At 38.8% G+C, this 14245-nt stretch overlaps 1 protein-coding gene across 1 annotated transcript in view; it reads left to right on the top strand.

Moving 5' to 3' along the window:
• The first annotated feature begins 1537 nt into the window (after positions 1–1537).
• The window catches only part of Nrde2 (NRDE-2, necessary for RNA interference, domain containing), a 51788-nt gene continuing 39080 nt past the window's right edge, over positions 1538–14245 (top strand). Inside the window, exon 1 of the mRNA XM_004837074.4 lies at positions 1538–1731. Within this exon, the coding sequence (XP_004837131.1) occupies positions 1668–1731 (64 nt within the window). The 5' untranslated portion in view covers positions 1538–1667. The remainder of the gene's footprint in view (positions 1732–14245) is intronic.

Genomic DNA, 14245 nt, shown 5'->3' with positions numbered 1-14245 from the left:
AGGTTACACATGTGCTATCTTTCTAAATCCTCTTTTGCAAGTCCCTTTTAAAGTCAGGGATTTGAAAGTGTGAAGCATGCTGATTATGACTTACACATCCTAGTCTTCACATTATTGTGTAGCTTTTCAAGGGTCCATCTGTTCCTCGATTTGATGATTAGGTTTGCATATTTGGTCTCTAATGTATCCTATCTAACTCTAAAGATCATTGAGCTCCCTGGGATCCAAAGAAATATATCACCACTTATGTATTTTCATTTGCAAATACCTCAGTATGTGTCTCTAACATACAGGAACTTTAAAAAGACACCCCAGTGCCATTAATCCATTAGTATATCTAACAGAGTGAATAAGAATTACTTGATATCATATAATAGTCTATCCACCTCATTTCTCTGTCTTCTATTAAAAAGTTCTTTTAAAAAGTTCTTTTAAGGATGGGGTTAGGGACAGGGTTAGCATGCACCAAGCCCCCTACTATCTCTCCTCCACCAAAGTAAAAGCTTTTTTTTTTTTTTGGTACCAGGGATCGAACTCAGGTCCTTGCGCTGGCACAGCAGGTGGCAAAACCACTGAGCTAAATCCCTGGCCCTAAGGCTCTTTTTATAATTAGAGCAATCAGAATCATGAGGTTGCATTTGGTTGATTTGTCTCTAAAATCTTTTAATCTATTGCAATTTCCAACCTTCTCAACACCATTGATTTGTTGAATAAACTGATTCTTACTTTTCTGTAATTTCTCACATTCTGGATTTGGCGGATTGCTTTCTAGATGGTGTGAAGTCTTTAAAAAATTTTTTAAAATCCCTTATTTCTAGTAGCATGCTTGGTTAGATTGTTTCTTTTTTCAAGAATACTGTATGGAGGGCATAGTGGCACATACCTGTAATCCCAGCACTGGAGAGGCTGAGTCAGGAGGATGGCTGTAAGTTCCAGGCCAGCCTGGGCTACGTAGTGAGTTCAAGGACAGCTTGAACTACATAGTGATGCCTTGTCTCAAAGAAAATAAAAAAGAATAGACAGGTGAATGTATTTTTCTACCAAAGAGCTTTGATCTTGATGGGACTTTGCATCCATCCTGGGATATTTTAAATGGCTTGCACCGTAAAAATAAAGACTGCTTGTAAAAATAAATGACTGCCTGTAAAAAAAAATGGTTTGAAGATGAACTTGTAGTCAAAACTCACGTAATAGATAACTTTTATTAAATGATTTTCTGGGCAAAACCAATGCTAAGCACTCCATGTATATGTTCACTTAAGCCTCTCAATAGCTTGCAGATGAGGAAACTAAAGCTTCGAGCATTTGATTAATTTCACCTAGTGAAAAATGAACAAATGACGGTATGAGGTTACGAGTGGAATTGGAATTCCAATTTCCTAAACCCTTTCTACTTTTGAACAGTTCCATTGGCCATTGCCTGCAATTCCGGTTCTCACAAAGGCCTGAGGGTACCAACCACCAGGAAGCCCACCTCGTCCGCCCCGCCCCTCGCGCCCCGCCCCTCGGGTCCACTCCTTATTTTCCCTCCCCGCCCCTGGTCAAACCCCAGGAAGCGCCAAGAAAACCACACTTCCCGACGTGCACCGCGACACCAAAGGCCGACAATCGGCGGTCGCTGGCTGGCGCCATTTCCGTGGAGAGGAACGGCGTCGAGGCCCGTGATCATGGCGCTGTTCCCAGCGTTTGCGGGCGTTGGTGAGGCCCCCGGAAGTGGGGGCTCTAGGAAAGGTAAGCATACAAAATGGCCAAAGAACGCATACGGCGAGGTTTATGGCGGTTTCTCTAGTCTAGGTCTGGGCCGTTGCCGTGAATTTGTTTATTTCTTTGTATCCCAGGGTTCTCTGCGGCGCTGCAAAGCCTTGTGGGAAGGACTGCGGGCCTCCTTCGGGTGTGGGACACAAGCGCTCCTTCTGGGAGTAGGGTTGAACGGCTTGGGGCGGGGAGAAGAAAGACGGAGAAGGGTCCTTGGAACTCGAGCTAAGAGTTTACCATATTATCGGACCCCATCCTTTTGCCCAAGCCTCACTTTACCTTTAATAGGAAAATAATGGTATTGCACATTAAAAGTGACACCTGATGAAAATACTGCATGTTTTTATTTCGTATTTCTAACTTCTGTTTCACTTATTTCTGAAATGTTCATTAGGTTCCTATCTTTTGGCCCGCCTACTGCTAAGGATTAGGCTCCAAAACCAAGTCAGTTTCTTACCTGATGGGCACAGCACGTAGTGAAAAGAACGAAATATTTTTTCTTAAGGATTTACTGTGTGCCAGTTTGCGGCATTGCTCATTTTGTTTCAGCCTCAGACATCTCAAAAGGGGTGCATGATTGAAGTAGTGAATTCATTTAAAAATTAGTTAATCCTAAACCATACATTTTATGTGGTGACAAAATTAGGACAAATTTAAAGATTCTAATTTAGGTGGTTTTTTGTTAGTACTGGGGATTTAACGCAGTGCCTTGTGCACGCTAAGCAAACACTGTATCGCTGAGTTACATCCCAGCCATTTTTTATTTTGGGGCAAGTTCTTGCTAAATTGCCAAGGCTGACCTTGAGATCCTTCTCATCCTTCTGAGCAGCTTGGATTACGGACGTGCATCACTGCAGCTGGCCTTAATTGGCTTTTATTCACGATTCTAGAATCAAGTGGTCTCAGAACCAGAACAAGTTCAACTTGTGGGCTGTAATGTGGTCAGACAACATTTTCCTTAGAAAATGGAAATGAGGTACAGGGACAGCTTAATTGATTATAGCTTGGTATTTTGCCTTGAGTCAGCTGGCCTGCTGTAGTTGACTGACCTCAGCTGCTGTGATTTCCTAAGACCTAACTATTTGTTGCAAGAATATTTTCTTATCCTGACACCAGGTTTCAGTTGATCTAGGCAAGCCTGGTTGTAGTTTGCCACTTAAGGATACAAGTGCACAGGGATTCTTAGTTTAAATTTAATTTAACAACCCCTTGTTACATCCTGTTTTAGCTCTTACATTTCTCTTTTTGTAACACTTTTCATTTTTGTGTATAATCTCTTATGTGGATAGTGTAATTGTAGTATTTACTAGACTAACTTCAGCAAGACCAGGGACAGTATTCATTGTAGCATACACTGTGTGATAGAAATATACTGTGAATGTGTGTAAATTAAAAATTTTTATCACAGTAAAAGACATACTGTCATTAATCTCTCAAAATACTTCCCTTTGCTTTAAATATACTTATCCCATCCTTTTTGGTACTTTCTTTTTTTTTGGTTTTGTTTTGTTTTTGGTACTGGGGATTGAACTCGGGACCTTGCACTTTTGAGGCAGGCGGTGGAACCACTGAGCTAAATCCCTGGCCCCTTTTTGCTGCTTTCTTAAGCAGTTCTGGAAGTTCTCATTTGTGAATGTTTGCGTGGTGTGATAAAAAATTTGGTGAGTGCTGCTGCCATCTAACAGAAAGCCAGGCTCATAAAAACATTATGGTGTGTCTTTATGTTAGTCACTGGATCTAGCACTATGGGACTTTGGGCTCTTAAAGTAAAAATGACCATGAAAGATAAAAGCTTTGTATCAATTCAAGACATCAAGGCAGCCATGATAGCACAACTAAAGATACTCATGAAAGAGGATTTCCAGAACTGCTTGAAGAAATGGGAAGAATGATGAAATAAGGGTGTTTGAAGTGAAGGGAAAAATTGTGAAGGGGATTAACGTCAATGTGTCTTACTGTAAATAAATTTTTTCAAATTTGCCATATTTTTTTGATCATACCTCATACTTAGCTTCTAGCACAGGTCTAAAATACAGTAAGTGTTCCATGAGTATTTGCTGGATGTACAGAGCAATAATAAGTACATAACAATGTGTTGCTTGAACAAGCCTGAAAAAATAACAGTACAAGGTAAGATGTTATAGATGTCACAGGGATAATAACTTCTAATGGAAAATTCAAAGCTTTATGCAGGACCTAACTTTTGGGATGGGTTTTAAGATGGTAGGATTTGGATGAATAGAGATAATGGAGAGGGATTCTAGGGTCTTCAAAGGTCTGTAAAAAAAAAAAAGCAAGATGTGTGCAGAAAACTGGAAATGATCCAGTTTGTTTGGAGTTATGACTGGGGCTGGTGGTAAGGGAGTACAGTGGCCTCTAATATCAGGTCAAAGGTTTATTTTATTTTGGGAGGTTTACAATTGAAGGTTTACCTGGGCTGTTACTCTTGTCATTTAGTATTTATTGTACATTCTCTGAGTATCTAGCATCGGTAGTGTATGTAGAAGTGCCTTTATAAAATACTAAATTTTGAACACTGTTATTAGGCATAACGAAATTAACTATAATTCTTTATATCATTTAACTAGAAGTCAATATACAGCTTTTCCAAGATGTCTCAGAAATGGCTTTTTACAGTTGGTTTGCTCAAGTCAGGATCCGAAAGAAGTCAGGATGCACATTGCATTTTGTAGATATATATCTCTTAATGTAAAATAGTTTACATTAGATATCTCTTTAATGTAAAATAGTTTTTCTCCCTCCTCTTCTGCTTTGTTTCTGTTATTTGTTTGAGGAAACTGGGCATTTGTCCACAAGACATTTTCCAACAAATCTTCATGGTAGTTTTTTGGTTTTGTTTTACCTTTTTTTTTTCTTCATGGTGTCATTTTTTTTTTTTTTTTTGGTGCTGGGGATGAGACTCGGGACCTTGTATTTGGGAGGCAGGCAGCAGCACCACTGAGCCACCCTGCACTTCATGGTGTCATTCAACATGCTTCTCCCAGTATTTTCTGTAAGCTGGTCATTAGATCTAGAGAACTGATTAGAGTCACGTCTAATTATTATTATTATTATTATTATTATTTTTGGTGAAAATGCCTTGTTGGGAGTGTGGTGCATTTGCTGTTAAATCATCTCAGGAGAATGTGCTAGCCAGTTTTCTCTTTCAGTGATACTAAGATTGATCAGTAGGTTTATATTTTTGTAGCCTCGCTCATCCGTTAGGAAGCTGCCCATCCATCAGCCTTTTACATAACGATTTTTGCAGCCATTTATGTTCAGTGCTTAATCTATTATTTCATTGAAGTTGGAAAATTGTTATATTCTAATTTTATCACTCTTCCTATTTTTTTTTGCCATACTGGGGATCGAACTCAACCTTGTGCTTGCCAGGCTGGCGTGGTGGCATTGAGCTACATCCCCTGCTCTTCCTATATTTTTTAAGCATCAGTTATTCTATAAAGAACTCTTAGAATACCCTGAAATATAACTCAGGCAGGAAATGACAGGATGAATGCTGGATTCATTCCTTTTGTCTTTTTTTTTACAATAATGAGTTGCAATCCTACCAACTTCTAAAGGTGACTATTATGAGCTTTTTTTACGAGCTTTTTTTTTGTTTTATTATGAACTCGTGAATTCTTAACATATTTATATTTCAACCCATTGTGGATAGTATTTTTCTAATACTGAAATTGCCCCATCTTTGGCTAATGGGAGCCTAGTTGAGTTGGTGTCTGTCTGCTTTTGCCATGACCTAGTCATCTTTAATAGCTTCTTTGCTTTCTAACCTAAGAGATGTCCAGGGCTCAACACTTATATGTTCTCTAATGGCCTGGAGTTGGCCATCTCTCCAGGGAACCCAGATCTCTTTTGGTGGAAAATGGGATAGCTATATTAAAAGCACAAACTGGGTGTTTGGGATATCATCACTGCTGGCTCTAGGCCAGTGATGGCTAACCTTTGGAGCTTTCAGAGATACAAACAGCCTGCTTCGACATGTGTGCCATAGGTTCACCACCACTGCTCTAGACCTTTTCAGTGGAGAGACCCAGGAAGAGGAAAATGCCTCATGAATTCATATTGATCTTTCCAGTCTAAATCTAAGATTATGAGGTTTTTACTGAAGTTATTTCATTTGACCCACTTACGCTGAGGGTTGCAGTGTTTTGGATTTTTGGATGAAATTTGTATATGTTACTTGGAAAAGTAAAAGGAAGAAGAATTTGAAGAGAAAAATTTTTATTATGTTCCATTATTTATGTGCCATTCCAGAAATGGACCACTAGGCAAAAAGAGTTTTTGTGTTTGTTTTCTCTGTGCAGAAAATCTTTATTCCTAGGGCTATCACACAATTATGTGTATGTTCAAAATAAAAGTATTAATCTGACATACTAATAGTTTCAGATTTTTAAAGTACATTTTTGTTAATTGATGGTATCCTTGTCTTTCTTAAATACATGCTATTCTGAATTTATCTTAGGCCCTGAAGATCACTCTGACTGGCAGAGTGTAGAGATCTCCCTTATTTCTTTATACTCGTGCACAGACTATTCAACCAGTCCCCTATTAAGGACATTTGGACTCTTTCCAGTTTTTTGCTATTATAAGTAGAAGCACTGTACTTTTGGCCTTTAAAATGTTATTTTTAAAAAGTAAGGTATTGTTAATAGTAGTGAGTGCAGAATTCTGATTTAAAAAACATTAAACTCCCAGACTGGAAAGGCCAGCGATCCCTGCTCTCCTGTGTTTAGGTATTGATAAGCACTAGGCCAGCACTAAGGCAGGCATTGCACTCAGTGAGGGGCCCAGGAGAGCTCTATTCAGCACTGCTCATTCCTTTTTTTTTGTATTGGGGATTGAACTCAGGACCTTGCACTTGCAAGGCAGGCTCAGTGCCACTGAGCTAAATCCCTGGCTTCAACACTGCTCATTCTTTCAACAAATAGGTACATAGAGAGGCCATTGTGTCAGGATCAGCAGAGAACCCCCGATTTTTGATTCCTCCAATTCTTGAGCATTTCTCTATCCTCAAGATTGTTTATTAAGATTGTGTGCCCTAAAATATTGTTGCTTATGAGTCAAATACTTGAACAGATTTGAGATAGAACATGGCATATCTGTTCACTTAATGTCCATAATAATATACAGAGCAGGCGTATTACCCATATTTGGGGAAAAAACTAAATTATCCCCCTCCCCCCAACCTGGTCTTCCTGTGTCTACATGTGAGAAAATAGTACCATCACTCACCCAAACCAAAACATAGACAGACACCATGACTGCCTTGTTCCCATTCAGTTCTTTAGTCCTCACAAGCAGCTCTGCAGTCCATTAGTTTCTTTATGTTCATAGTTTCACCACCACTACTTCACTTTTGCCATAGTCATCCCTGGATTACTACAACAGCCTCCTAAAATAGTCTCCGCTCTTTACTCCTACCTTCACTTCCTGAACCATTCCACACTGGAATAAGAATGTTTGCTTGTTTGTTTGTTTGTTTTGGTACGTACCGGGGATTGAACTTGGGTCCTTGCACTTGTGGGGCAGGTGGCAGAACCACTAGCTAAATCCCCAGCCCTGGAATAAGAATTTTTAAATGTATTAATTTAAAAACACTGTGTACCACTCACTGGTTTAAATGCTTTACAAATATTAGCTCTCTGACTCATAACAACCCTATGAAGTCAATACTGTTACTTGAATTTTTATGGAGGGGGAGATGGAGGTACAGGACCAATACTTGTCCAAGCACCTGTGGCTAGTAAGTCGCAGAGCCAAGGTTTGAGTTCAGGCAGTCTAGCCTCAAGCGCCTTAAACACTGTTCTTATGAACACTAGATGTGGTTTTATCACTCTTGCTCAGAACTCTCCGAATGTCTGTCCACTGAGCTTAGGGTAAACCAAAACGTACGTGTGTGTGTGTGTGTGTGTGTGTGTGTGTGTGTGTGTGTGTGTGTGTGTGTGTGTGTGTGTGTGTGTGTGTGTGTGTGTGTGTGTGTGTGTGTGTGTGTGTGTACTGGGGATTGAATCCAGGAGCCTTTGCATTAAGCTAACTCCCAGCTCTTTTATTTTAATTAATTAAGTTTTTTGAGACAGTGTCTCATTAAGTCGCTAAATTGCCCAGTCTGGGCTCTTCCTGCTCAGCCTCCTGGAGTGTTGGGATTCCAGGTATGTGCCACCACTTCCAGTATTTGTTTTTTTTTAAGGCCCCGTCTCACCACCATCTTTTTGTCCCCACTTTCCTTAGCCCAGTTGTTCATCCATAATAACTCTTTCCCAGCATCCTGGTCTCTGATTTTCAGACCTTTGTGTAACCCATTTCATCTTTCTAGGAGCATGCCCTTAGCTGAGATGTTCTCCAAGGCTGCTTTCTTTGAATTAGGGAACCTAATTGGTCTACCTTTATATTTTTTCTAGCTTGGCCTTTATCTGCCATGAAAGTGACTACCAGCATGTCAGCTCTATGAGATTATTGTTGAGTTTTTCTTATTCATTATATGGCTCTCCGTAGGAAAAGAAAATTACTGAGTGGAAAAGAGACCCAGAGAGACTGCTTTGTTCTCAGTTGTGCTACTAATAAACCATAAAGCCAAGTAGAACACAAGTTCTCTGACTCTGGGACTTCAGTTAGTCTTGAACTGTGCTATGATATTAACAATGTTGGGGTCTTGGTGGTTTAAACATTACCCTTGCAGTTCCTGGGCTTCTTCAAACCAGAGGTTAACGCCTGGGGAAGGGGTGACTTTGCTCATGTTCCCTGTCATCACCATGTTAAGTGCAGTTCTCAGCTGTGTTTGCTGGTGTTTTTTGTATAAGTAAGTTGTGTTCTTGGGTTCTTTGTCAGAAAATAAAGCATTGATCAAAACAAAGAGCTTGACTTATTCCTTTTAAAGGAATAAACCTTTAAATGTGCTAATGTATTTATGCCGTTGGCCCTAGAAATGTTTTTGAAATTATCTCTAGAAGGGTGGCACTCACCTCTGAGTTCACCTAAACTAGTAATCAGTGCTATTTTATTATAACAGAATGGGTGTAGAACTTAGATATTTTATACAATTATAATTCAAAATCTGTTCATGACTTCCTATTTATGGTGAAATTGAACTAAAATATTTTCAGTGGTGATATGGAAATAGTTATATAATAAACTTATCACAAAAGTATTTCAGCATTAGGTATTTGCTGATGATTCATTATATTATTTTCTTTCTTTTTTTTTTGGTACCAGGGATTGAACTCAGGACCTTGTGCTTGAGTGGCATGCACTGGAACCACTGAGCTAAATCCCCGGCCCCCATTGTATTACTGTCTGTTAAATTACCCTGAAAGCTTATGCATGCTGTAGTTTTACCCATGTAGCTGTATGTGTTTTTAGGCAGTAGGCCTAAAGCATCTTTCCTGCCTGATGCTTCCACCTTTCCTCCTTCCTTAGATGGCTGAATGTGTATGGCAGAGTGCCGTTTTCTAGGCATTTTCCAACCTGTGGTTTGTTTACTGTCCCCTCTCTTTCTTAAGCTGTAAGCATTTGGTGTCCTGCTGGTCTTCTCTGTAATATGTTAACATCCTGTATAGTATTGGCACAATTATCTAACTACATATTTGATTTCTATCAGCCACTGTAAATTATGTGAGGATGTAAGTAACAGTTGAAAAAAATATCGCAATCTGATTGATAAAACATCTCTTAATCTCAGATAATTTTCTCCAGGATTCTATTTAACTAAAATTGAATTTAACAATCTGGGGTTGGGGATTTAGCTCAGTGGTTCTGCCGCCTGCCTTGCGAGCACAAGGTCTCGAGTTCGATCCCTGGTACCAAAAAAACTCTCCAATCTGAATGTATCATTTGATCAAGTAAAGTTGTGCTTATGTATCACTACCATTTGAGCAGAGCCTGTCACATTTAGTACAATACCCTCAATACCTAGAACTGTGCCTGGACACTTCATAGCCACTCAGTATTTTATTTAATAATTAAAAACACATAGTGAAAGATGGGAGAATTATAATGATTGTGCTTTATACCTAGAAAGTGGACTTTTGGGAGGACAATCTCAAATTTCTTTTTATTTATTTATTTATTTTTTCCCCATTAACTTTATTGGTACATTTTAGGTATAAAATACAGTTACATTCATCATTGGGATCTTGTATCATTACATGAGTCTCTTGGTTCTTATTTTTTTTCCCCTTCCCTTGCCCTCCCTTCACCCCCTCCACCCTTCCCTATTTGCAAAGACCTTGTTTCCATTTTTTTTCCTCTTCTCATACTTTTTCCTTTCCCTTTTTTCCCTTCCCCTACCCCTCCCAATTCCCCTGCTCTTTTAGACCTTTTCTTCCTGTTACACAATATCAGTTATAGATTTTTTAAATTACAATATTAAGATCTAGGAGACATTACCGCAGATTTTACAGAATTTAAAAAGATATAGAAAGCATATTACAAAAATCTTTTTTGAAATAAATTTGACAACTTCTAAGAAGTAACTTAGAAGACAAATTAATTAAACTAACTCTGGAGGAAATATAAAATTTGAATAGCACCTATTAAAGTATATTCCTACCTTGAAAACCTACCTATATGACAGCAACAGGCTCATAAACATTTTAACTGATAAATTATATCAAACAAAGCAGAAAAAAAAAGGAACATTTCTCCCCTCATTTTAGGAAATCAACATTGTGCTAATCCTAAAACTGGATAAAGATAATAGAAGAAAAAAGTATGAACATAGATAGAAATTTGTTTAACAAAACAAACTATTAGAAGTCAGCTCTGGCAGGATGTAGAAAGTGGTTTTATTATAGGGATGGCAGTGTTGGTTCAGCATTGGAAGATCCACCCCCAAAAGTCATCATTTTAACAGAGGAAAGGAAAAAGCCATATGATCCTGTCAGTTGTTGGAGAAAAAGTATTGGACTAAATTCTACAGCTGTTCATGGTAAAAGCTATCAGGAGACTAGAAGTAGAACAGAACCTTCTCAACAGATTAAAGACATGTACTCCATACTTCCAGCAAGAATGCCTTGTATGAATGGAGAAGATACAATGCTTTCTCCTTAAGGTGGGGAACAAGGGCAGATATGCCTACTCTTTATCTGTCCATTAAACTTTGAAACCTAGTCTCCACCAAAATAGTCTGGCAATAAAATGACACAACTAGGATAGGATTGGCACGGCAGAAGGAAAATCTTTCTATGTAGATGAAATGATCATCTACAGAGAAAATACTAAGAGATCTCTAGGAGCCCCTAGAACTTGTACTTGAATTTAGCAGGATTAGAAAACACAAGGTATATATAAAAATTCAGGTCTGTGTATACTTGCTATAAATGAAGAAGTGGATATTGAAATTTTAAAGTTATGTAGGAGTACAAAGGACCCAGAAAAGCCAAAAACAAAAACAAAAACAGTGTTGGAAGACGTTTAGCACCCAATTTTAAGACTTCTTCTAAAGCTATAGTAATCAAGGCAGTGTTGGTGTAAGGAAAGACATATAGATCATTGGAATAAAACAGAGAATCTAGAAATAGAACCACACATATATGGTCCACTGAGTTTTGAAAGATTATTTAACATTAGCATTTTATAGAATATAAATGATTCAAGAGCCGAGGAAGAGATAAATGTCTTCAGGAAATGGCACTAGAACACCTGGTATCTGTATATAAAAAATTAACCTCAACCCTTTTTTTCCATACATGAAAATAACTTGAAGGGATCTATGAACCTAAATAAGAAAGCCTAAAAGTATAAAACTTCAAGAAGAAATTATAAGGGAAAATATTTATGAATTCAGGGTAGGCAAGAGCTACCTAGGATACAAAAGAAAAAAAATGATAAATGAGATTCCATCAGAATTTAGAACTTTAAATGACATCATTAAAATGAAAAGTCCTTAAACAGACCATATTTACAATGCATATAACCTATGAGCAAAATATATAAAGAATTCTTAGAGCTCATTAATAGACAATCCAATTAAAATGTAGACATAAGATGATAAATAGCCAGTATACCACAAGGAATGGTGTGCAACTCTAGAATCAGAAAAATACTAATCAGTACAATAATAAGATTGAATTATACACTCATTAGGGAGATGAAGTCAAAAGTTTTAAAAGCCTTGTCATGACTTTTTCTTTTTGTTGGATTCTCCCCCTTTGTGTTTAAATTGTCACGCCCAATGGAGTCATTCTGCTGGGTTTCCTGGGGTTGTGATCCTCATTGTCTTTTCCTAGGGTATTGTCTAAAATTTTTTGGAGTGCTGGTTTGGTATTCATGAAGTTCCTGAGGTGCTCTTTATCATGAAGGTATCTTGTTTTTCCATCAATTTTGAAAGATAGTTTTGCAGGATGCATCAATCTGGGTTGGAGGCTGTTTTCCTTTAAGGCTTGAAATTCATCACTCCAACCTCTTCTTGCCTTGAGGGTTTGCATTGAGAAGTCTGCTGTGATTCTGATGGGCTTTCCATTGTGTGTGGTTTGTTTCTTTTCTCTCACTGCTTGTAGAATTTTGTTCTTCTGTTGGATTTCTGGAATCCTAACTATTATATGCCTATGTGTAGATTTTTTTTGATCAAGGCTAGCTGGAGTCCTATATGCCTCACTTATCTGTGTGTCAAGTTCTTTTCCCCTCCTTGGGAAGTTTTCTGCTATTACTTCTGTGAAGAGTTTTTTTATGTCATCTGCACTCTCTCCTCTTTCTTCATTGAGTCCAATCAGTCTTATGTTATTCTTCTTTGCATCATCTCGGAGCTGCTGGATTGATTTCTTGTGTTCCCTTACAATTTTGAAGCAGTTTTTCTTTTCCTGGTCACTAATTGCAATCTTATCTTCTATATCTGAAATTCTATCCTCACATTGGTTCATTCTGCTGCACAGACTTTCGATGGAGTTTTTAATCTCTTGGAAATCTGTTTGTATCTGTTTTATGGATTCCATTTGTTTCCTATGTTGGGATTCCATCATATTCCTCAGATCCTCTATTTTTTTATCTGTGTCCTCTCTAGATTTATTAATCATGTCTTGCACCATGAGCAAAATCTTTGCTGTTATCTGAGTAATTATTTCTGATTTCATTTTTCCCGGATCCTCTTTTGTTGCCAGTTCAGAGAGTCCAGGTGGTTGAGTATCAGAGTATTCCATCTCATTTCCCTTTGGGGTTGCTATAGGTGATCTGGAAGTCTGTTTTTGAGGCTTGTTTATGTGTCTTCTCATTTCCATGGGGGGGGTGCTTCTGGCGCCCATGTGGGTCACCTTCTCTGCCCTAGGAGCTTGGGATGGCGGCAGGGGAGCTTCCTTCCGGGTGCTGGGACCGGCTGAGCTTCACTGCCCTAGGAGCCTGGGATGGAGGCGGGGAGCTTCCTTCTGGGTACTGGGACTGGCTGAGCTTCACTCTCAAATTTCTTTAGTTTATACAGTCCATGAAGTGCTGGAGAAAAAGCCAAAGATTTGGTCTATAGCCTTATTCATTTCATTTATTCAACAAATATGTATTGAGTCAAGCTGTTTTGTGCTAAGGCACTGTATAAGGAACTGGATGTACAAGAGTAAATAGTCCTATAGCTCCTGCCCTCATGCTGCTTACAGTTTGGAAAGAGACGGGTGGGAGGAGGGGAGAGAGTGGAAATGAAAATGCAAGAGTTAAAGTCTGTTGGTATATTTGTTTGAATGGCAGAATATTTGGTTTTTCCTTTTTTCTGTGGCCACTCTCTATGATCCAGTACTATTACTAATCTGGTTCCCATAGAATTTGAGTTGTTATCCATTAGCTTAGAACAGTGGTGGCAAACTTACGGCATGTGTGTCGCAGCGGGGATGCCGAGCCCTCTCTGTCGGCAGCAAGCCAAGTTGCCCTAGCATCCAAGCATCAGATAATGATTGTTTTTTTCTAAACTAAAACCTCAGGATTGTATTCAGATTTAATTGCAGTATTGGCACTTTGTAATAAATGAGTGGGTTTTGGGTTGCGGTTAGGCACTCGGTCTCTAAATTCGCTCACCATCACTGGCTTAGAATATAGTGGGACGACTGGCATGCAGATAATGAGATTATAATGTGAAAATTGTTATAACAGCCTCATATACCAATGGCAGGGAAGCTTCAGGAGAATCACCCTCTTAGTTGAAGTGGAGTGGATAGCAGCTCCATGGTGTGGTGGAGAGCACTGGGTGCAGTTTGTAGGTCCAGGTTCACCTGCGTGCCCTTGGCCGTGTATCTGTAAGTGAGGCGGAGAGGTCCAAGCTCTGCTTCTAGGAGCCTCCTCAGACTGCCCCTCCCTCTGCACACGCAACCAGAGCATCCCTGTCTTTTTCTGTTCTGCCTGTGGAACGTCTCTGATTTTGTTTGAAAAGTGAATTCCTTGGCTAAGAAAAGTTTGAAAATCCATGGATTAGGTGATCACCAAAATCTTTCAGTAATAATCGTCCAATGATTATCCTAATAATTCATGCATAGCCAGGTAATATACTACCAAAAAAATTAAT

The sequence above is a fragment of the Heterocephalus glaber genome, unplaced genomic scaffold, assembly GCF_053883595.1.
Source record: "Heterocephalus glaber isolate CG9 unplaced genomic scaffold, H.glaber_assembly_v1.0 deba00001608, whole genome shotgun sequence".
Lineage (NCBI taxonomy): Eukaryota > Metazoa > Chordata > Mammalia > Rodentia > Bathyergidae > Heterocephalus > Heterocephalus glaber.
This window is presented reverse-complemented; position numbering and strand designations above follow the sequence as displayed.